Here is a 24,163-nt window from a genome sequence, read left to right as displayed (position 1 = left end):
TTAAGTTATCATGCCGGGATTTTACCACTTCAGAGTAGATTTTTCTCCATGTGACCCCCGATCTAAAATGAGTTTGACACCCCTGTTCTTGACCGAAAATCACTCCATATTCTCAACTGCTCGCTAGTGTTACCATATCTGAGTTTTTGTGCAGAAATATGCGATAAATAACTACAAAAGTACATTTGATTCATTAACCGTGTTACAAAAAAGATCAGTTAGAATCATACATAATGTTGGTCTAGAACATGTTTTGCTTTATTCATTATTGACGTGTTTCTTGCCAATTTATGTTGTATATTTTTTTATATGAGATTTCCAGTTCATTTTATCATCAATCATTATACCTAGACATTTGGTTTCATTTACTCTTTCAATTTCTATTCTGTCTATTTGTATTTGTGTTTGACTTTCCCTTCTATTGTAACCGAATACCATTATTTTTAGTTTTACTGAGGTGTAAGGATAGTCATTCATTTTAAGTTACGGTAATAAAGATGACAAATGTTTCCCTTGACAACTATCCTGGCAAATTCAAAAAATATATCTATATGTATTTAAAAATGGGTAAAAAATAAATACAGGTATAATTTTGGAATACCTGAAAAATGTGTAACTAGAATTCAAGTTATGTGTTTTTTTTTGGCAGAGACAACAGATGAATTTGTTCCGCAGTGTCCGAGCATTCCTCTCGCAGAAAGGGTGGACTGCTTCCCTGATTCCGGAGCCTCCAGGGTATATTTATTACCGTATTTTTTGGAGTATAAGTCGCACCGGAGTATAAGTCGCACCTGCTATAAATGCATAATAAAGAAGGAAAAAAACATATATAAGTCGCATTTTTGGGGGAAATTTATTTGATAAAACACAACACCAAGAATAGACATTTGAAAGGCAATTTAAAATAAATAAAGAATAGTGAACAACTGGCTAAATAAGTGTACGTTATATGAGGCATAAATAACCAACTGAGAACGTGCCTGGTATGTTAACGTAACATATTTTGGTAAGAGTCATTCAAATAACTATAACATATAGAACATGCTATACGTTTACCAAACAATCTGTCACTCCTAATCGCTAAATCCCATGAAATCTTATATGTCTAGTCTCTTACGTGAATGAGCTAAATAATATCATTTGATATTTTACGGTAATGTGTTAATAATTTCACACATAAGTCGCACCTGAGTACAAGTCGCACCAAACTAGGAAAAAAACTGCGACTTATAGTCCGAAAAATACGGTAATCAACTTAAAGGAACTTTTAAAACAGAAATTTGTGTTTTTTTGAGACTTTACAGTGCAACATGTCAATTTTTTTTATTCAATTTTACCTGTGAATATTAAATATCAAAAAGTCAGATCCATAAATATACCATACCATACCATACCAACTTTATTTATAAAGCCCTTTAAAGACAAGCACAGTTGAAAAACAAAGGGCTGTACACCACAAAGAAATGGAGGCAAAGGACAGACTAAAAAATAACATTTAAAACAGAAATAAAAATACACATTTAAAAAGCAAATATAAATTACCCTAAGAACAGTTTGTTAGATAAAAACAGTTTAAAAGTTAAAAACAGTTCAAAAAGTTAAAAGCTAAAAACAGTTCAAAGTCTCATGCTGGGTTAAAAGCCAGTGAATACAAATGGGTTTTAAGAAGGGTTTTAATAATATTATTAATAATAATATAGGGATTGTAATCTTTTTGACTCTACACACATAAGATCTCGACATAACTGCAGACTTTACCCCTTGATTTAAGTGTATATACCAGGGGTCCCAAACTTTTTGACCCGGGGTTCACTCCCCAACAGTTTTGCCATTAGTTTTCTTTGCGCACTAATTCACTAAAAAAGCTCTATGCCTGGGGATGTACAATACATGTACAGTAGAACCTCTGAGGTTGAATATTTTGTATGTTTTTTTTTTCATATTCAGAATACATTTTTTCAATAGGAAACCGTGGAAATAGAATTAGTCTTTTTCCAGGGTCAAGATGTCACCATCTGTAAGACCATTATCAACTCTATAAGTGGGACATTTTTAGACAATATGGGCTAAGAGTGGAAAATGGATTGATGGATGGGCTTCAAAGGACAGATTAAAAAACAAAATAATTTACTTTCTACTTGGGACTTTCCGTGGGCCGGATTTTGGACGTTGGCGGACTGTATCTGGCTCAGGGGCCGTAGTTTGGGCACCACTGATATATAAGTTTAAATCAGGCGAACCTTTGTAAAAATTACAAGTTTGTATTTGTTCCTCCCAAACTTTAAAGGAATACTAGCAAAATACATTGATTCAATGTTGGATTATGGTCAGATTGGTTATTTTGGTTGTGGTTAAAAAAAATCTATGTTGATTCAAAGTTTAGTTACAGGTACAAATTCAGCGACTGAACAATTGACTGACAAGGAAACTACTTTGGCATGCTTCTTGTTTAACTAGACCATAAATAGAGTAATAAAATGATATGTTTTTTAACGAGGCATTTTAAAAGTCTACAGAGGACAGTTGAACTGTTAAAAAGGTCATTATAAAATAACATTGTTTCAATGTGATGCATGCAGTTAAATTAATGTTTGCAATTGTTTGAATAGCTTGGAAATTCAGGGTTATTTAAATCTCGATAACATAGTTGAAGCAAGGTTGATTCATCGTCAGAATTGGTTGAAAATTCAACGTTATTATCAGTGTTGATTATAGCGAGCACTTTCGATGTTCTTTTCATTGTCAGACGTCAATGTTAAGATTGACCAAATCTCATTGTTGATTCAATGACCTTTTTGATATCTGGGACATTAAACGTCCACTTTTTATTACCGTACTTAGTTGCAAATACTTTGCAGTCCGTTACAGCCTGAAATCCGTAACACGCAGACATCACTAGATGCTTGATTTCAGTTAAAAAATAAAAATAAAATACAATTATTCTGCTGATCCCAATATTTGTATGCATTGTTTGTAAGGATGCACATTTTGTTTTTCCTCAAGTCAATACCAATGTCATACAGATAGAAAGATACAACACCCTGCTTCTCACCATACCATATATACGTTATATACAGAGGCTATATCATCCCTACAAGCTTGCGAAAATGTAGAGTGACTATGACTAAAACTACTGTCGATATGACTGCTGATGAAATACAATCTCACCCAACTTTCTGTTGCTTCAACAGAAAGGATGCCAGCAGCGTGGATGTTGCTGGAGTCCAGTCGACGAACGAAATGTACCCTGGTGCTTCTTTTCCGCCAACCATGGATACACCGTTGAATCAGTGGAGCAACCCAACCCTTATGGTAAATTCAGACCAATGCAGTAAGAAAGTGGAATCAACCAACTTGTTCCCAGTTCGCATTGCAAATTGGAGAAAAGACATACAAACCAATGACGTCACTATATTGAGCAAACATCTTAGTTGCATTGACCGATTTCAATACTTGAAGTGAAGGTGTCGACATTTTCTAACGCTATCATACTCTGGTCAAGGTTGAACTCGCTAATATGCAATGCCATTGCCGTCCCGGAAAACATTGTCCATAGTATGTTGTAGGGTTGTAACGGTATTGGTATAGTACCGCCAACTCTTCTTACCTATTGACACCTGTTTTTGTCTATTTGGGATCTGCATAAGTCCCGAAAACTTTCAATCAAAACATGGAGTTATTGCCGAGATATTTATAAAACAATCTTGCCTTACGTCATACTTCCGGGAAACAAGCCATTTGGTGATGTTGCTGCCAATTGAGACCTCTGTCATGATCCGAGGTCCGGATCATGTTTTTGTTATGTTCTGTTAGTTTTGGACTCTTTTAGTTCCTGTTTGACGCCTGAGTTTGTTTTAGTTACCATGGCTACTTATGATTTTCACCTGCCTCTGGTGTTCGGGACTCGCACCTGCTGCTAATCAGAGGACTATTTACGCCTGCCTTTGCCAGTCAGTTGGCCTGGCATCATTAGTTGTCTGCCTCATGCCTGGACTAGGTAAGTCTTAGTTGTTTCATGCCACAGTTTCGTATTGGTTTCATGCCACAGTCTTGTGTTTGTTCTATGCCAGTGGTCCCCAACCACCGGGCCATTGCCCGGTACCGGTCCGTGGATCGATTGGTACCGGGCCGCACAAGAAATTATTATTTTTTTTTTAATTTATTTATTTATTTATTTATTTTTTTATTAAATCAACATATAAAATACAAGATACACTTACAATTAGTGCACCAACCCAAAAAACTAATTCACACTCTTTTGCACAAAAGGGTTGTTTCTTTCTGTTATTAATATTTCTGGTTCCTACATTATATATCAATATAGATCAATACAGTCTCCAGGGATACAGTCCGTAAGCACACATGATTGTATTGTTTTATGCCAAAAAAATAAAAAATACAAATAAAACATATCCCCCCGTCCGTGGGACAAATTTTCAAGCGTTTACAAAAAGGTTGGGGACCACTGTTCTATGCCATAGTTTATGCTGGTTGTTTCATGCCACAGTTTCGTGAGGTTCATGTCTATGGTTTCATGGCCTAAGCTTCCGAGTGCGATAGGCACGCTTGCCTTCGGGTTGTTTTCTGTTTTGTACCTCGTTGAGTGTTTCTTAAAATTAAACCTTGTTCCTACCTGCAAGTCCTGTCCGGAGTCGTCCGTTTGCCTTCCTGGGAGAACCACCCCGCAGTAAGCGAAAACCACGTCGTGACATTATCCATATATGGTATACATTTACCCAAAGAGTTTAGCGCGAGTCCGACATTGTAGTTGAACGTTTTACTCAATAAGTTCCTTCTTTTTCGCTATCCTCTTGTGTTGGATCAGACTGGCTCGTACATGCATTTCTAATACAAAGTAGTAAATCGTTCCAACTAGAGTTGTCAATATACCGATATTAGTATAGTACCGCAATATTAATGAATCATATTTGATACTATACCGCCTCTAAAAAGTACCAGTCACTATACACATGAGGTATTTTTATTTTTATTTTTATTTTTTGAGGACTTTGAATACGACCAATGTATAATCCTATAACTACTTGGTATCGGACTGATACCCAAATTGGTGGTATTATCCAAAACTAATATTAAGCATATAAACAGAAAAATAAGTGATTATTACATTTTAACAGAAGTGCAGATAGAACATGTTAAAAGAGAAAGTAAGCGGATATTAACAGTAAATGAACATGTAGATTAATAATTTGTTTTCTACAACTTGTTCTTAATAATTTTGACAAAATAATAGAATGGAAAATAACACAATATGTTACTGCATCAACAGACTAATTAGGAGCCTTTGTTTGCTTACTTACTACTAAAAGACAAGATGTCTAGTATGTTCACTATTTTATTTAAAGACATACTTGCAATAAGAAACATATGTTAAATGTACCGTAAGATTTTTTTTGTTAAAATAAAGCCAATAGTGCCATTCTTTTGTTGTCCCCTTTATTTAGAAAAGTACCGAAAAGTATTGAAATCATTTCGGTACCGGAACCAAAATATTGGTATCAGGACAACACTAGTATGCTGTTATCTTGAATGAATGATGACCATATTTTGGTTTCTTCCAAGTTTGTAGGCCAACTGAGGACATTTATCCGCAATCTGTCTGTCTTATCTTGGGTTTATTCCCTTTATCACGCACTTTGCCTCAGGCATGTCTGTCAGTGAAACATGACATGTGTGCCATCTCAGAAGGCATGGTTGACTTTGCAAGAATGCTGCCGTTCCTATTTCTCGCATGGGTTCACAATGCTTCATCACGGGAGCCTAGTTACTGTAGACCTTAAGCATGAACAAACTGGATGAAAAAACAACGTTTCATGTGTAGCTTTGTGTGAAAGACAAATCGTTCAGACTGTCTAGCTGATGGCAGCATTTTCAAAATGATATGTTGGCCTGAATAAAGCTGACCAAAACCTAATCTAAGTATTTTTACAAGGTTAGCAGAAAGCCAGGGACAAAGACTCTACTAGTATTGCATGAGATACATATTCGTCAAATACGCAAGAGTACATTCTTTGATTGTAACCAACTAGAATGCGACGAAGTACTAGAAGTACTACATATGGTTTTCTACACTAAAATTCATGTATTTATTGTTATTCTTCTTCTCCACATTTTTCACCCGATTCAAACCGTTCCAACTTCAAACTGTTGAGCCTATTCGGGAATCGCGGGCTTTCCTTTGACAAAATCAAAAAAGTCCCAGATTTCCCAGAATTCTAGGTTTTCCGGGACATTTTTCCCATTCAAAATGAATTGGCCATTTTTCAAACTCTTACCACTTCCACAATTTTCAACCAATTCAAACCATTTTACCTTCAACATATTCCACCATTCTGGAAATTCAAACTACCATTTTTACAAGTTCAAAAAAAATTCAGAATTTTCCAGATTTCCTGCTTTTCCAAAGCCCGATTTACACCCTTTTTTCTGGCTACTACTCCTTCCACATTTTTCAACGCATTTCAACTGTTCCACCGTCAAAACCTTCTTCTTAATCAGAAAAAAAAAACAAATTAGTTTTTTGAACTTGAAAAACTGCCAGTTTTCCCGAAATTTCAGGAATTCCGTAATACCATTTTACTACTTCAACATTTCTCGACCGATTTGAACAATTTATACACCAATCATTTTAACTTATTCAGACCATTCAAGTTTTTTACAATTTCCCCAAAATCTCCCACTTTTCCCAAAATTCCCAATTTTTCTGAAATTCCCATTGAAATCTTTAAAGCAATTCCCACATTATTCATCTGATTTAAACTGTTCCAACTTCAAAATATTCAGCCTGTTCAGGAATTATGTGCTTAACTTCAACAATTCTAAAAAAAAATAATCCCGGATTTCCCATAATTTCTTTTTTTTTTTTTGCATTTTCCCCATTCAAAATGAATTGGCCATTTTTCAAACTTCCACCATTTCCACATTCTTCAACCCATTCATACCATTACACCTTCAACACATTCAAACTACTATTTTTCCACATAACAAATTTCCAGGATTTCTCGTTTTTTTTTAACCTATTTCCACCCTTAAGTTCGACTACTCCTTTCACATTTTTCAACCCATTTCAACCGTTCCACCGTCAAAACACTCCTCATATTTAGGACAAAAAACAAGTTGGTTAAAGAACTAGAAAATGTCCCTGTTTTCCCAAAATTCCAGGAATTTCTCAAGTAAAAACTGTTACTAATTCAACATTGCTTGACCGATTTAAACAATTCCAACACCAACCAATTCAGCTCATTCAGGACATTCATGTTCCGAATCATTTAAAAAAAAAACATCCCGCTTTTCCCAAAATTTCCAGCAAGTTCCCATTGAAATGAATGGGACATTTTTTCCAAGTTGCACAATTCCCACATTTTTCAACCTATTCAAACCATTCCAACATTCAAACTATTCTTACATTCATACTAGACTCTGTCAGCGTTTCAGTTCAACTTCAGCATTTCTTCAGGAATTGCCTCTTCTCGTTAAGTATATTTTCTTGAAAGGGGTCAACTACTAAACCGAGAAACTGTATTTGAATAGCGTCAGATCTCAGTAGACCTGAAAAAAATTGAAAGCAAAGACCTGGGGTGTCTAAACTTTTGTTGTGTTTTATTGCAGTAATGAAGGCCAATTTGAAAAGGATGGCCTCCCCTTCTTTGTTCGGAGAAGATATACAAGAACTGTCATTTCATGCTGAAATGCAAACAAGCAATCGTCTTCGTTTTAAGGTATGCGGGCGAACATTTTCCACACATTGACAGAGAAAACACGTCAAAAAAATCTACTTTTAGCGTTAAAAAGGTACCAGCCCAGAGATGTGTTACCACAATTTCCTACTGTCTTTGGTCTACTTAGATATCGGACGCCCACAAGCAAAGGTTTGAGGTGCCCCATGAACACGTCAACAGCCTCAGCAACAACCCGACCAGCCCCATTGACAACACACTGGTGATCAGAAAAAACCCTTTCGGCCTGGCTGTTCGCAGGAAGGAGAGCAACAAAGTCCTGTGAGTGTTCACTGATCTGCGATTTATTCTCTCTTAGATTAGATTTAGTGGGGAGGAGACAGTAGTGGTCGTTTTTTTTGCATCAAAGCCCTTTAATAGACACGATCCAATGCATTGCCAGGCATATATCATTTCTGTCATACAGTGCTTATTGTGCTTTGTCAAAAAAATTATCTTTTTTATATATAAATGGTTGATTTATATAGGCTAGTAAGGTAAAGTTTTGTACCTGACAAGTTTCGACTATCTTGCTTCTGCAGCCTTCATCAGAGGTGTCACTTGATGTTACCTTACGAGCCTATATAATTCAACCATTTATAAATACACATTAGTAGGCTAAATGAACCTCTTCAACACAAACAAATAATCGTTGAATTGTTCCTATAAGAAATAATGTGAATCCAACAAACCTGCTCCTAAAATTAATAACTCAAAAAATGTTTGATATAGAACAATGCTAGCTTTTGTTATGATCCAAGAACATGTGTGTGCACAAACAACTTTAATGCGATCATACAGATGCATGAGGCAATAAAACACAACAAATTATGATGATCTGTCACTTCATTTCTCTTGGTGCTTCCTTGTTTTGTGTCTACTTCCGATCAGTGCTCTTTTTTTTTGTTTCTATTTCCTGCTTGTCCCGCTGAGCGCTGTTTTTCCCGTCACCTGCTGTTGATTGGCAGCCGGTCCACACCTGGTGCCAATCAACATGTTTCTATTTATGCCTATTTATCTCCTCAGTGCTCCAGGATTGATTTATGTTTAGAACCTGCATGCACGACTGCTTCTTTCTGTTTAAATGATATTTAAAATCCTCTTACCTGAGCACCTTACCCCTGGTTCCTGCATCTCGGGGTCACTACAACTGAAGCCATGCGAGTTCCCAAAACATATGTCACAACAACCGCAACCCTATGGAAGAATTCAACAATTACTAATCTTTCAAGCCATGTTGGGTTACCGTAATTTCTGGACTAAAAGGCACACCTAAAATCCTTTCATTTTCTCAAAAATCGACAGTGCGTCTTGTGTATGTTCTAATCCTGGTTGTGCTTACGGACTGATTGTATGTGACACAAGGTGTAATAATAGGTGTGTCCAATACATGGCAGTCACACATAAGAGATGTGTGACACCTGTTCAATGCATGACCCTAGCAAGTACAGGTAAGCAAGCAAGAGCATCCATTCATTGAGAATATAGAACAGGGGTCGGGAACCTATGCCTCTCTAGCCAGATGTGGCTCTTTTGATGACTGCAGAAAAATGATACAATGAATTAATTTTCAAACTGAGACTCACAGACTTTGACTCATTTTCTGTGAAGAACATATATCAGAATACATATTTAATGACCACACACCATACACCCTCCCTACACATTTCTATTATATTTAAGATGTCTGGGTTCACTGAACCCGGGGCTAATAGAAGTGTGGAAATTGATGTTCTGTGGACCACACGCACCCACCCATCCACACACACACACACACAGCAGGCCTAGACAGGAGGAGGACAGAGTGTAGGTACACAGAACATCAGAGGGTCAAATGTGCGAGAAAATGAGAGCAGACAGTGTCGACAAACAATGTTGCAACCTTGTGTGGGAACCGCAGGTGCAGAAACACAAAAGAAGAATCCCTGTGGGATGCAGAAACTGGCAGAGAAATTTTCTGTGAAACGTTCATATTGTTGTTACTCAGCCAGCGTTTGTGGGTCTGATGGACCAGTTTGTGGCTTTTAATGCCTCACAATCAAGCACTTGTATGTTAAAATACTGAACAGATGTTTATTGGGATAAGGTAAACATATGTTCAATATTTTAACATAAAAGTGTTTGATTGTGAGGCATTAAAAGCCACAAACTGCAACGGGTCCATCAGACCCACAAACTCTGGCTGAGTAACAACAATATGAACATTACACAAGGATTAAAGGCCTCACCTTTTCTCCTCCAAACATATTGCTGGGTATTGTGGCCAAACAGCTCAATTTTTGTTTCATCTTACATCACATGGACAAAGATAAAACCTTCTGGAGGAAAGTTCTGTGGTCAGATGAAACAAAAATTAAGTTGTTTGGCCACAATATGTTTGAAGGAGAAAAGGTGAGGCCTTTAAAGGGGAACATTATCACAATTTCAAAATGGTTAAAACCATTAAAAATCAGTTCCCAGTGGCTTATTTTATTTTTCGAAGTTTTTTTCAAAATTTTACCCATCACGCAATATCCCTAAAAAAAGTTTCAAAGTGCCTGATTTTAACCATCGTTATATACACCCGTCCATTTTCCTGTGACGTCACATAGTGATGCCAACTCAAACAAACATGGCGCATAGAACAGCAAGCTATAGCAACATTAGCTCGGATTCAGACTCGGATTTCAGCGGCTTAAGCGATTCAACAGATTACGCATGTATTGAAACGGATGGTTGTAGTGTGGAGGCAGGAAGCGAAAACGAAATTGAAGAAGAAACTGAAGCTATTGAGCCATATCGGTTTGAACCGTATGCAAGCGAAACCGACGAAAACGACACGACAGCCAGCGACACGGGAGAAAGCGAGGACGAATTCGGCGATCGCCTTCTAACCAACGATTGGTATGTGTTTGTTTGGCATTAAAGGAAACTAACAACTACGAACTAGGTTTACAGCATATGAAATACATTTGGCAACAACATGCACTTTGAGAGTGCAGACAGCCCAATTTTCATCAATTAATATATTCTGTAGACATACCCTCATCCGCTCTCTTTTCCTGAAAGCTGATCTGTCCAGTTTTGGAGTTGATGTCAGCAGGCCAGGGAAGCTAGGGTCGATATTCTTCTCTTGATCATCTTCGGTTGCATAAGGGACGGTGTGTAAGACAAGACATCCAGGGGGTTTAGCTCGCACGTCTGCGGGAACAAACTGCCGCCATTGCTTGCCGTGCTACCGAGGACCTTTGTCCCTGAATTGCTCACACACTCCGGCAGATTCAATGGGGGTCTGGTGGCAGATTTCTTTGACTTTATCGTTGGAAATGCATCTGCTTTGAGTGTCGCAGGATATCCACACATTCTTGCCATCTCTGTCGTAGCATAGCTTTCGTCGGTAAAGTGTGCGGAACAAACGACTGACCATTTCGTCGGCTTTCCCCACACCCTCGTATTTTGAAGAAATTTCGTCCAATTTCTTGCCACTTTCGCATCTTTGGGCCACTGGTGCAACTTGAATCCGTCCCTGTTCGTGTTGTTACACCCTCCGACAACACACTGACGAGGCATGATGTCTCCAAGGTACGGAAAACAGTCGAAAAAACGGAAAATAACAGAGCTGATTTGACTCGGTGTTTGAGAAAATGGCGGATTGCTTCCCGATGTGACGTCACGTTGTGACGTCATCGCTCCGAGAGCGAATATTAGAAAGGCGTTTAATTCGCCAAAATTCACCCATTTAGAGTTCGGAAATCGGTTAAAAAAATATATGGTCTTTTGTCTGCAACATCAAGGTATATATTGACGCTTACATAGGTCTGGTGATAATGTTCCCCTTTAATCCCAGGAACTGAAGAGGTAGCTGGTTGCATCAAATCTGTTATCTTTTTTAATGTTGTTTTATGTCCTTTGTGTTCTTTAATGTTTGCATGTGTTTCTACCTTTTTTTGGGTGGACTTTTTGAATCTCTCAAGCAATCATATAATTTCCACCTTGTGGGACCATTAACGTCCATCCTTTCCTAAATGAAAGAAAATCACAGCCTGACATGACTTTGTTTTTTTTCTAACGCCATGAAGTAACATTACTGTGTTTCCCAATACACAAAGTTGTATAAAAACCACAGAGTACACAACTTGTTGTATAAACACAAAATGACCTTTAGCCGGAAGCTGTGAGATTGTGCCCGGTATTCGCTGTTTAGCAACCATTGAGTCAGTGAAGACCACAGGTTTATGGTGTTTACTATCACATTGGTGATGACATTCAAGAGCAACATGGATCACTATTTGTATATATGCTGAATGATACATTATATTCCGTCTGCTACATTTGCAAATACATGTTAGGCTCGCCATATTAAGACCAAACACGGCGTGTATGCCAGTGCACGCACAATACTGGGGCTAAGTCTGCGGATTTTTTTATGACTATAGCTCTTACTCTTATTTTACTATCTTATCAAGGCAAGCCCTGATGTTAACTGAAGTAAACTAGTCTTATCATGATATATATTTGCATTTCACATCATAAAAAACAGCGGAGGATCATAAAACAAGACAAATGACTGCCCTTTGGTCTGACCATCATCTGTAGCGACATCCTGTCATATCTGGTGCTCTACAGAGAGTAGATGGGACAATGAAAAATGTCAAATTCTTAAAGGGGAACATTATCATCAGATCTATGTAAGCGTCAATATATACCTTGATGTTGCAGAAAAAAGACCATATATTTTTTTAACCGATTTCCGAACTCTAAATGGGTGAATTTTGGCGAATTAAATGCCTTTCTATTATTCGCTCTCGGAGCGATGACGTCATTTTTAGACAATATGATTTGCCTGAGCGGCTAGGCGACCCCGAGAGTAACAAGCGGTTGCCTTGTTGCCTTTCCATTAAAAACAATAAATTCGTTTTTAGTATAAGTTTGCTGGTATCAAGAAATTTACTGCCGAGCGCATATCATTATGTCAAGATAATGGCACTAGCATTTACTTCATTTAAGAATATTTTTCAACATATTGAGCAAAAAGGTCTAGAAAAAAAAAAATGTTACCAAGAAAAGTGCACTTGTTATTAGTGAGAATATGCATATTTTAAGGTATTTTTGGGTTCATTGAGGTTAGCTAATTTTACTTGTTTTGGAAAGTCTTGACAAGCCAAATTTTATTGTTCTATTGGCAGATCATTTTGTTTAGTTCAAATAAAATACCCCTAATTTTTTTCTTTTTTTTCCCTTTTTTTTGAACACTGACTTTTTGTGTGACAATAGAATATAATATATATTTATTGTCATTGTAGATTGTACAACGAAATTGTATGCAAAACTAATTTAGTGCAAATTCAAATAATACATAAAAACATAAGAACATAGATACATAGATAAAAATACATAAAATACAGAAAAATACCAAGCACACAGCTCACATGCACACATACTTGCCAACCCTCCCGGATTTTCCAGTAGACTCCCGAAATTCAGCGCCTCTCCCAAAAACCTCCCGGGACAAATTTTCTCCCGAAAATCTCCCGAAATTCAGGCGTGATATATAAACAGCATACCTGCCCAATCACATTATAACTGTAGAATGATGGAGGGCAAGTTCTTGGTTTCTTATGTGGGTTTATTGTTAGGCAGTTTCATTAACGTCCTCCCAGCGCGGCAACAACACACAACAACAGCAGCAGTCAGGTTTTTGTCTACCGTAAAGCAGTTCGTCTGCCGTAAACAGCAATGTTGTGACACTCCTAAACAGGACAATACTGCCATCTAGTGCATTTGATGAAAGCACTTTTGTGCGTGCCACACAGCAATGCATCATCAGAGAGGGTGTTCAGCATGGTTAGAAAAATAGTGACAGAGAATAGAACAAGGATGGACAATTCAACCCTTAACTCAACAATGAGTAGATGAGTGTTATGTGTGTGTATATGTGTAAATAAATGAACACTGAAATTCAAGTATTTATTTTATATATATATATATATATATATATATATATATATAATAAAATACATATATATATATATATATATATATATATATATATATATATATAGCTAGAATTCAGCTAGAATTCAGCTAGAATTTCTTATATATATATATATATGAAATACTTGACTTTGTCAAATGGGGGTCGCAGCTTGCTGCGGGGTTGTTCTTCCAACGCAAGATAGACGGCTACGGACAACAGCGTGAAGGTAGGCTAGGATTTATTTAACATAAATCATGCACTACCGCGAACATAAACAATACAACAACAATCAACAACAAAAAAAAAGAGGCAAGCGTGCCTAAAACGCAAGTGAAGCTAATCTTAAACAAAAACTAGGACATGGACATGGAAACTTACTTTTGTCAAAACGAGACCTGAACCGGAGTGACATAATGACAATGCAGGCAGGACGAGTGATGAACAAGGTATGCTTAAATAACAGTGACATGATTGGTGACAGGTGTGTGTGAGTCAAGACGTGAAACAGGTGCGTGACGTGACAGGTGAAAACTAATGGTTGCTATGGTGACAAAACAAAACAAAAGTGCACAAAAAGTCCAAAATTTAAACCGAACATTACTAAAACAAAACATGATCACACAGACATGATAGAATCCCCCCCTTACGGACAGATCCCAGATGTCCAAAACCAATATCAACAAGAGTCATGGGAGGGCGGGAGGGGGACATGGCGGTGGGTCGCCAGGCCACGTGTCCCCGTATCCAGCGGGGCAGAGTTAGGTGGCGGCGGCGAGTGGAACGCCGCTGCAGCAGGCGAGGCGGGCGCCCAGGGAATGGCCACATTCGTGGCCGACTGGGAGGTGGGCGCACTTGGCGTGGCGGGCGACCAGGTAGCGGCCATATCCGTGGCCGACGAGGAGGCAGGCGCGTCGTCATCGTGGCAGGCGTGGCTTGGCGTGGTGAGTCAGGCGGCGAAGCTCGGCGTGGCGCGTCAGGCGGCGAAGCTCGGCGTGGGTCTTGGTATAGGTCTTGGTCTTGGCGTGGGTCTTGGTCTTGGCATGGCAGGTCTTGGTCTTGGCATGGCAGGTCTTGGTCTTGGCATGGCGGGTCTTGGTCTTGGCATGGCGGGTCTTGGTCTTGGCATGGCGGGTCTTGGTCTTGGTCTAGGTCTTGGCATGGCGGGTCTTGGTCTTGGCATGGCGGGTCTTGGTCTTGGCATGGCGGGTCTTGGTCTTGGTCTTGGCATGGCGGGTCTTGGCGTCGTGAAGCTGCGACTGGCGGCACTTGGCGTCGTGAAGCTGCGACTGGCGGCACTTGGCGTCGTGGAGCTGCGACTGGCGGCACTTGGCGTCGTGGAGCTGCGACTGGCGGCACTTGGCGTCGTGGAGCTGCGACTGGCGGCACTTGGCGTCGTGGAGCTGCGACTGGCGGCACTTGGCGTCGTGGAGCTGCGACTGGCGGCACTTGGCGTCGTGGAGCTGCGACTGGCGGCACTTGGCGTGGAGGGTCTTGGCGTGGAGGGTCTTGGTCTTGGGCTTGGCGTGGAGGGTCTTGGTCTTGGACTTGTTGAGCTGGTACCGGAGCTTGGCGTCGTGGAGCTGGTACCGGAGCTTGGCGTCGTGGAGCTGGTACCGGAGCTTGGCGTCGTGGAGCTGGTACCGGAGCTTGGCGTCGTTGAGCTGGTACCGGAGCTTGGCGTCGTTGAGCTGGTACCGGAGCTTGGCATCGTGGAGCTGGTACCGGAGCTTGGCGTCGTGGAGCTGGTACCGGAGCTTGGCGTCGTGGAGCTGGTACCGGAGCTTGGCGTCGTGGAGCTACTGGTGCAGGTGGAGGTGGTCTAGCTGGGGGTTGCGGCTTGGCATGGCGAAGCTGAGTCACCCCACCTGTACAGTTCCCAGCCCTAGCCCCCCCCTCAAGGAGCGGATACCAGACGCGCTCCCCGCGGTCTGGAATCTTCTTTAGGGGTGGGTGTAGGGGGGTAGACTCCTCCCCACTAAACTGTCCAAAATGTCTATTCCCTACCCCCACTTTAGACTGTGTCTGAAAAAAATCTAAATTTAGAGACAATTTTCTCAAAAGGATTTTTCTTTGAAACAAAGTCCATAGTGGGCGGCTGACAGAGGGTGTAAATAGACTAAAAAAAAAAATCTTGGTTTCTGACGTCATCACCAGTGGGCGGGATGACGTCATCAGCACGGGTCTTCTGTGGCGGGAAGGAAGAATGGGCTGGTTGTGGAATCTTGTTGTCCGGATGAAGATTTTGGGGGAACAACGCGTTATGCTGGCGAGAAAAAGCCTTTCTGGCTGGCTTCCATTTTTGCCAGTGCGTCTCCATCACCTCCTCGTGGCCGGTCTGCGGAAGAACGTATGCTGCCTGCATTCTGTCAAATGGGGGTCGCAGCTTGCTGCGGGGTTGTTCTTCCAACGCAAGATAGACGGCTACGGACAACAGCGTGAAGGTAGGCTAGGATTTATTTAACATAAATCATGCACTACCGCGAACATAAACAATACAACAACAATCAACAACAAAAAAAAGAGGCAAGCGTGCCTAAAACGCAAGTGAAGCTAATCTTAAACAAAAACTAGGACATGGACATGGAAACTTACTTTTGTCAAAACGAGACCTGAACCGGAGTGACATAATGACAATGCAGGCAGGACGAGTGATGAACAAGGTATGCTTAAATAACAGTGACATGATTGGTGACAGGTGTGTGTGAGTCAAAACGTGAAACAGGTGCGTGACGTGACAGGTGAAAACTAATGGTTGCTATGGTGACAAAACAAAACAAAAGTGCACAAAAAGTCCAAAATTTAAACCGAACATTACTAAAACAAAACATGATCACACAGACATGACAGACTTGGTGAATTCTAGCTGTAAATATACTCCTCCTATTTTAGCCACGCCCCCAACCACGCCCCCGTCCCACCCCGACCAAACCCACCCCCACCCTCTCCCCCCACATCCCGAAATCTGAGGTCTCAAGGTTGGCAAGTATGCATGCACAGCCATTATTGTCTTGGGTTCAGCAATCATTGGTACCTTAACTTAACTTAACTAATATCTGTGGACTTCCAGCTTTCAAAATGATTTGTCAATCACAGTTTGAATCATATCCAAATGACGGACGTGTTAATGCGGTAGATAAATCACATTTAATTGCGTTCTCAACATTTTCTTCAGACATTTGTGGACAATTGTTTTCCATTTCGCCTCCAGGTTCGACACGATGGGTCCGTTAGTGTTCGCAGACCAGTTCCTGCAGCTGTCTGCCAAACTTCCATCCCATAATATTTACGGCCTGGGAGAACATGTGCACAGGCAGTATCGCCACGACACGTACTGGAGGACCTGGCCCATCTTCACCAGAGACGCCTTCCCCACCGGGGTGAGAGGGAACAGTACCGATGGACTGAACTTACCATGCATGAATTATGATAACCTACTTTTTATTGTATTTTTTATTACTCTCTAGTCTAACGATGTTACCTTTTCAATTGTACTTTTTTTTTCTCCTAGGGAACACACAACCTATATGGACACTATCCCTTCTTTCTTTGTTTGGAAGATGACAGTGGGAAGTCGTTTGGCGTCTTCCTCATGAACAGCAATGCGATGGGTGAATAAAAACATGCAAACACACATGCAACTTTACGTCCAGACGAATAACGTTCAATGTCAGTGGTGTCCAAAGTGCGGTTGGAAGCCCTAAGATACACTATATTGCCAAAAGTATTTGGCAACCCATTCAATGGATCAGAATCAGGTGTCCTAAATCACTTGGCCCGGCCGCAGGTGTATGGAATCAAGCACTTTCAAGCCCCTTCCTCTTCCAACATGACTGTGCACCAGTGCACAAAGCAAGGTCCATAAAAGACATGGATGGTGTGGATGAGCTTGACTGGCCTGCACAGAGTCCTGACCTGAACCCGATTGAACACCTTTTTGGGATGAATTAGAACGGAGACCATACTTGCCAACCTTGAGACCTCCGATTTCGGGAGGTGGGGGTGTGGGGGGCGTGGTCGGGTGTGGGACGGGGGCGTGGTTGAGGGCGGGGGCGTGGTTAAGAGGGGAGGAGTATATTGACAGCTAGAATTCACCAAGTCAAGTATTTCATACATATATATATATATATATATATACATACATATGCATATATCTATATATATATATATCCTGAAAATATGCAAACAAAACTGTGTTTAGATAATTGATACTTCAAACTTGCATAAATAAATCTTAAGGAATATAACATAACTTGGCTTCTGAGAGCTTCAAAATGTAATGAATAAAATGCTAAAGTTGTTGATAAACAAGCAATTATTTTAATAATTAAATATGGTCATTTTAAATGAATTATTATGATCATTTAAAATGTATTATTTCCAATATGTTTATTTTAATGTATAATTCTATGGCTGGATGTAATACGGAGTCAGAAAAAATACAAATAAAAATACAATTAATTTTGGTGTTTTTAGCAAAATATAGTTTTTAAAAAAAAATTTATAAATATATTTATTTTTAGGTAAGATAAACATAATAATACAATGTATCTCTAGTCTGGATGATTTAGTTCTTGTCACCCTGTTGTCATAAAAAAAAAGAAGGATGTCCTCTCTCAGGTCCGCATGCAGCTGGAGGGGGCGTGGCCTCCAGCTCCGGCTGAAAATCGGGAGATTTTCGGGAGAATATTTGTCCCGGGAGGTTTTCGGGAGAGGCGCCGAATTTCGGGAGTCTCCCGGAAAATTCGGGAGGGTTGGCAAGTATGACGGAGACTGAGAGCCAGGCCTTCTCCACCAACCTCACCAATGCGCTTTTGGAAGAATGGTCGAACATTAGAGATGTCCGATAATGGCTTTTTTGCCGATATCCGATATTGTCCAACTCTTAATTACCGATTCCGATATCAACCGATACTGATCTATACAGTCATGGAATTAACACATTATTATGCCTAATTTTTTTGTGATTAAATAATGTAACTTTACCATGAATTGATTAATGTGGACCCGACTTAAACAAGTTGAAAAACTTATTCGGGTGTTACCATTTAGTAGTCAATATTACGGAATATGTACTATACTGTGCAATCTACTAATACAAGTTTCAATCAATCAATCAAAAACAAGGTTTTCCAAAATAAGAGAACAACTTCAACTAGCGGGAGGTAGCAGGGGGTGTATATTGTAGCGTCCCGGAAGAGTTAGTGTTGCAAGGTGTTCTGGGTATTTGTTCTGTTGTGTTTATGTTGTGTTACGGTGCGGATATTCTCCCGAAATGTGTTTGTCATTCTTGTTTGGTGTGGGTTCACAGTGTGGCGCATATTTGTAACAGTGTTAACGTAGTTCTTACGGCCACCCTCAGACCTGTATGGCTGTTGATCAAGTATGCATTGCATTCACTCATGTGTGTGTAAAAGCCGTATATATAATGTGACTGCGCCGGCACGATGTTTGTATGGAGGACAAGCGGACACGACGACAGGTTGTAGAGGCCGCTAAAGGCAGTGCCTTTAAGACACGCCCCCATTATTGTTGTCCAGGTGGAAATTGGAAGAAATTCGGGAGAATGGTTGCCCCGGGAGATTTTCCCAGGAAAATTGGGAGGGTTGGCAAGTGTGCCCTACATCCTTGTTTTACCGGATATGTACCGCTCCGTACAGCTGCGTTTAAAAAATTATTATTATTATTTTTTTTTTATTTTAACTGATAATTTTTTTTATTTTAACCGATAATTTCCAATATTAAATTTTAAAGCATTTATTGGCCGATAATATCGGCCTGCCGATATTATTGGATATCTCTATCGAAAATCCAAAAAAACACACTCCGCAACCTTGTGGACGACCTTCCCAGAAGAGTTGAAGCTGCAATAGCTGCAAAAGGTGGACCTACATCATATTGAACCCTACGGGTTAAGAATGGGATGGCACTTTTGGCAATATAGTATATATCATTATTTTATATAAATATATATACATATATATATATATATATATATATATATATATATATATATATATATATATATATATATATATATATATTTATTTATTTATTTATTTATTTTTTATTTTTTATTTTGTATGTTACACTAAAAATTGGAAAACCATTTGGACCTCCACCTGGCCCTATCTCCCAATAGTAAATAATCCTTAAAAAAAAAACTTCTAAATCCAAACAGTGGTCCGGATCAGCCCCAAAATCTAATCATTTGTTCTTTATCCTATTTCTGACATTTCCTGAAAGTTTAATCAAAATCAGCCTACAACTTTTGGAGTTGTACTACTAACTTACCTTTTTCCTAACATAGGTTAGCGTAGATTGACTTAAGTTTCATTGAATTGAGCATCTTAGCATTTTTCTAGTATGCATCCCTTGGTCTAAAAAGTTAATACTTTGGGTATAATGCTTACAATTATACAAAACCCATAACCAGTGAAGTTGGCACGTTGTGTAAATGGTAAATAAAAACAGAATACAATGATTTGAAAATCCTTTTCAACTTATATTCAATTGAATTGACTGCAAAGACAATATACTTAATGTCTGAACTGAGAAACACTTTTTGTTGTTGTTGCAAATAATCATTAACTTAGAATTTAATGGCAGCAACACATTGCAAAAAAGTTGGCACCGGTGCAATTTTTACCACTGTGTTACATCGCCTTTCCTTTTAACAACATTCAGTAAACATTTGGGAACTGAGAAGACCAATTTTTGAAGCTTTTCCGCTGGAATTATTTTCCATTCTTGCTTGATGTAGAGCTTAAGTTGTTCAACAGTTCAGGGTCTCCGTTGTGGTATTTTACGCTTCATAATGCGCCACACTTTTCAATGGGAGACAGGTCTGGACTACATGCAGGCCAGTCTAGTACCCACACTCTTTTAGTATGAACCCACGTTGAGAAATGTTGTTCCTAAATTGTTGGAAAATTTGCTCACACATTTGTTCACAAAGTGGTGACCCTTGCCCCATCCTTGTTTGTGAACGACTGAGCATTTCATGGAAGCTGCTTTTATAACCAATCATGGCACCCACCTGTTCCCAATTAGCCTGCTCACCTGTGGGATGTTCCAAATAAGTGTTTGATGAGCATTCCTCAACTTTCTCAGTCTTTTTTTGCCACTTGTGCCAGCTTTTTTGAAATAATGTTGCAGGCATCAAATTCCAAATGAGCTAATATGTGCAAAAAATAAAAAAGTTTTCCAGTTTGAATGTTAAGTATCTTGTCTTTGCAGTCTATTTGATTGAATATAGGTTGAAAATGATTTTCAAATCATTGTATTTTGTTTTTATTTACGATTTACACAACGTGCCAACTTCACAGGTTTTGGGGTTTGTAAATAATCATTTTAAAAACACTTCTGAATCCAAACAGTGGTCCGGATTACCCCCAAAATATATTAATTGTTTCGTTATCCCCTTTCTGACATGTCCTGAAATTTTCATCAAAATCAGCCTATAACCTTTGGAGTTATTTTGCTGACTAACTTTTTTTCTAACATAGGTTAGCGTAGTTTGACTTAAGTTTGATTGGTTTGAGCATCTTAGCATTTTCTAGTATACTTTCCTTGGTCAAAAAAAGTGAATACAAATGATACAATGCTTAGAATTGTATATTGTGTAATAATTTGTATAATTTTTCAGAGGTGACTCTGCAGCCTGCTCCGGCTGTGACGTACAGAACAATTGGAGGAATCTTGGACTTTTATATCGTTTTTGGAGATTCACCGGAACATGTGGTGCAGGAGTTCCTTGAGGTGTTACATACGTCTATTAAAAAATACTTGAAAATTTAGCCAAATATATTATTTTTCATTTAAAAGGTTTCAGTAATATATAGAATCTTGACTCTTTCATGAAAATTGTACTACCCAGCTTATTGGCAAGCCTGTCATTCCGCCCTACTGGTCACTGGGATTCCAGCTTTCCAGGTGGAACTACGGCAACTTGAGTGAAGTCAAGGCGACCGTGGAAAGGAACCGTGCAGTGGGCCTTCCATATGTAAGATGATTTTTCCTTCATTTTTGTGTAAACATTGGATACAAGTATTTCCTTGCCAGCGGCAGGTATAACGTATGATATAATAACAGCATTTTAAAGCGATTAACCATATATAACCCTATTTTTTGTTACTTATTCAGTATAAAGAGTGTTGCAATTTGACCTGCCATTATTTGAGGACCCCATGTAGTCACATGCATTCATTCTCCAGCTCAAATGTGACCTAATCATGACAATATAGAAAATAAAGTGGTTCCTCAGGTTAGAGAAGGACAGAATCGTACAAAAACTGAAGCAATAAAAAAAAAAATCCAATGACTCAGTTCCAGATACCCAAAGATATTAACACAAAACACATTTTGTGTAGAACAATTGTAGTTTTATTTGTTTAAATACATACATTTCAACTTTCCACAATGCTTTTACCTTTTATTAAAGAGACTCTGGTTGGTGAAGAGGCTAATGAGTAGACAGGGAGCCACACAGAAGCCACTTTCTTTCTAAAACTCCTCTCATTGGCAACCTTCTTTGGCCCCATGGTGGATTATACTGCAGTCTAGTCAATTTACAAATAAAATCTATTACTATTATTATTATTATAATAAAAGAATCACAGAGACTGAGCCACCAAGGATTTATTTTTGGACACTCGTTTCCACAGACTGATATGCAGACGGACATTATGTTTTTACATGCATCTTTTTTGGGGGGGGTGCCTGTACGATCACCAAGACAAAATCTGGGGCAAAATTTTGGCAGAATCTTTCTTCAAATATATATATATATATATATATATATATATATATATATATATATAAACTCTATATATATATATATATATATATATATATATAAACTCTATATATATATATATATATATATATATATATATATATATATATATATATATATATATATATATATATAACTATATTTATATAACATTTATATATATAAACTCTATATATATATAACTATATTTATATAACATTTATATATATATATATATAACTATATTTATATAACATTTATATATATATATATATATATATATATATATATATATATATATATATATATATATATATATATATATATATATATATATATATATATATATAACTACATTTCATCTGCGATGAGGTGGCGACTTGTCCAGGGTGTACCCCGCCTTCGATTGTAGCTGAGATAGGCTCCAGCGCCCCCCGCGACCCCGAAGGGAATAAGCGGTAGAAAATGGATGGATGGATGGATATATTTATATAACATTTATATATATATATAACTATATTTATATAACATATATATATATATATATATATATATATATATATATATATATGTATGTGTGGGAAAAAATCACAAGACTATTTCATCTCTACAGGCCTGTTTCATGAGGGGGGGTACCCTCAATCGTCAGGAGATTTTAATGGGAGCATTCGCTTACCATGGTTTATATAGGGCACAGAGTGGGTGGGTACAGGCTGGCCTAGGGGCGTGGTGATTGGCTCATGTGTTACCTAGGAGGTGTTTCCGTCTATGGCGGCATGCTGTTACAATTTCGCTGCGCTTGTTGAGGGATGACAGGTCTGGACGGTAAATAATAAACAGTTTCTCTTTCAAGCATAGGTTGCATCTTTTATTACCACTATTGTAAGGTGTGCTGGATGCAAGAATTTGCCATGTTATTGAATATTCAACATTATTGTCTTTGAGGTCCCAAATGTGTTTGCTGAGTTCTGTGGTATTTCGCAGGTTTTTGTTCCTGAAAGAAGCCTTGTGATTGTTCCATCTGGTTTTGAATTCTCCCTCGGTTAATCCTACATATGTGTCGGATGTGTTAATGTCCTTGCGTATTACCTTAGATTGGTAGACAACTGATGTTTGTAAGCACCCCCCGTTGAGAGGGCAATCAGGTTTCTTTCGACAATTACATCCTTTGTTGGTTTTGGAGTCGTTCTGTCTGAGGGCCGACGGCTCATTTGCAATTGTTTTGTTGTGGTTTGAGATGATTTGTCGTATGTTGTTCATGCAGCTGTAGCTCAATTTAATGTTGTTCTTGTTGAATACTTTTCTTAGGATGTTGTCTTTGGGAAAGTGTTTGTCAATCAGATTGAGGAATTTGTGTCCAATGTTCGTTGAGACGTTTTTGCTGTATGGGGGGTTGTACCAGATGATGTCGTTCCGTTTTCTGTGCTTTTTTGGCTGGTTTCCTGGCGTGGGTTCATAGGTGAGGGTGAAATTGTATCCGCTTTCATCAAGGGCTTTTTGGTACGGGGGGGTTGCTTGGTCAAATTCAGCTTTGCTAGATGACAGCATCGATAGCCTTTTATTGATTCCGGTAGGTATTCTTTTCGTGGTGGCGGGTGGGTGGTTGCTGTCATGGTGCACGTATTGGAGTGTTGTGTTGGGTTTCGTGAATGGTTGGTAGCTGTTATTTCTCAGGTTGAAAGTGACGTCAAGGAAGTTGAC

The 24,163-nt window shown here is 38.9% G+C and overlaps 1 protein-coding gene across 1 annotated transcript in view; it reads left to right on the top strand.

Moving 5' to 3' along the window:
* Positions 1–24,163, top strand: part of si (sucrase-isomaltase) — a 217,565-nt gene that overhangs the window by 6,508 nt on the left and 186,894 nt on the right. The window contains exons 2-9 of the mRNA XM_061925793.1: positions 650–735; positions 3,192–3,312; positions 7,627–7,736; positions 7,864–8,015; positions 16,898–17,066; positions 17,198–17,297; positions 21,335–21,447; positions 21,566–21,691. Coding sequence (XP_061781777.1) covers positions 650–735; positions 3,192–3,312; positions 7,627–7,736; positions 7,864–8,015; positions 16,898–17,066; positions 17,198–17,297; positions 21,335–21,447; positions 21,566–21,691 — 977 coding nt within the window. The remainder of the gene's footprint in view (positions 1–649; positions 736–3,191; positions 3,313–7,626; positions 7,737–7,863; positions 8,016–16,897; positions 17,067–17,197; positions 17,298–21,334; positions 21,448–21,565; positions 21,692–24,163) is intronic.

This window comes from Nerophis lumbriciformis, linkage group LG30 (genome assembly GCF_033978685.3).
Source record: "Nerophis lumbriciformis linkage group LG30, RoL_Nlum_v2.1, whole genome shotgun sequence".
In the NCBI taxonomy this organism is placed as follows: Eukaryota; Metazoa; Chordata; class Actinopteri; order Syngnathiformes; family Syngnathidae; genus Nerophis; species Nerophis lumbriciformis.
The sequence above is the reverse complement of the archived record's forward strand: the minus strand, read 5'-3'. Positions and strand labels throughout refer to the sequence as shown.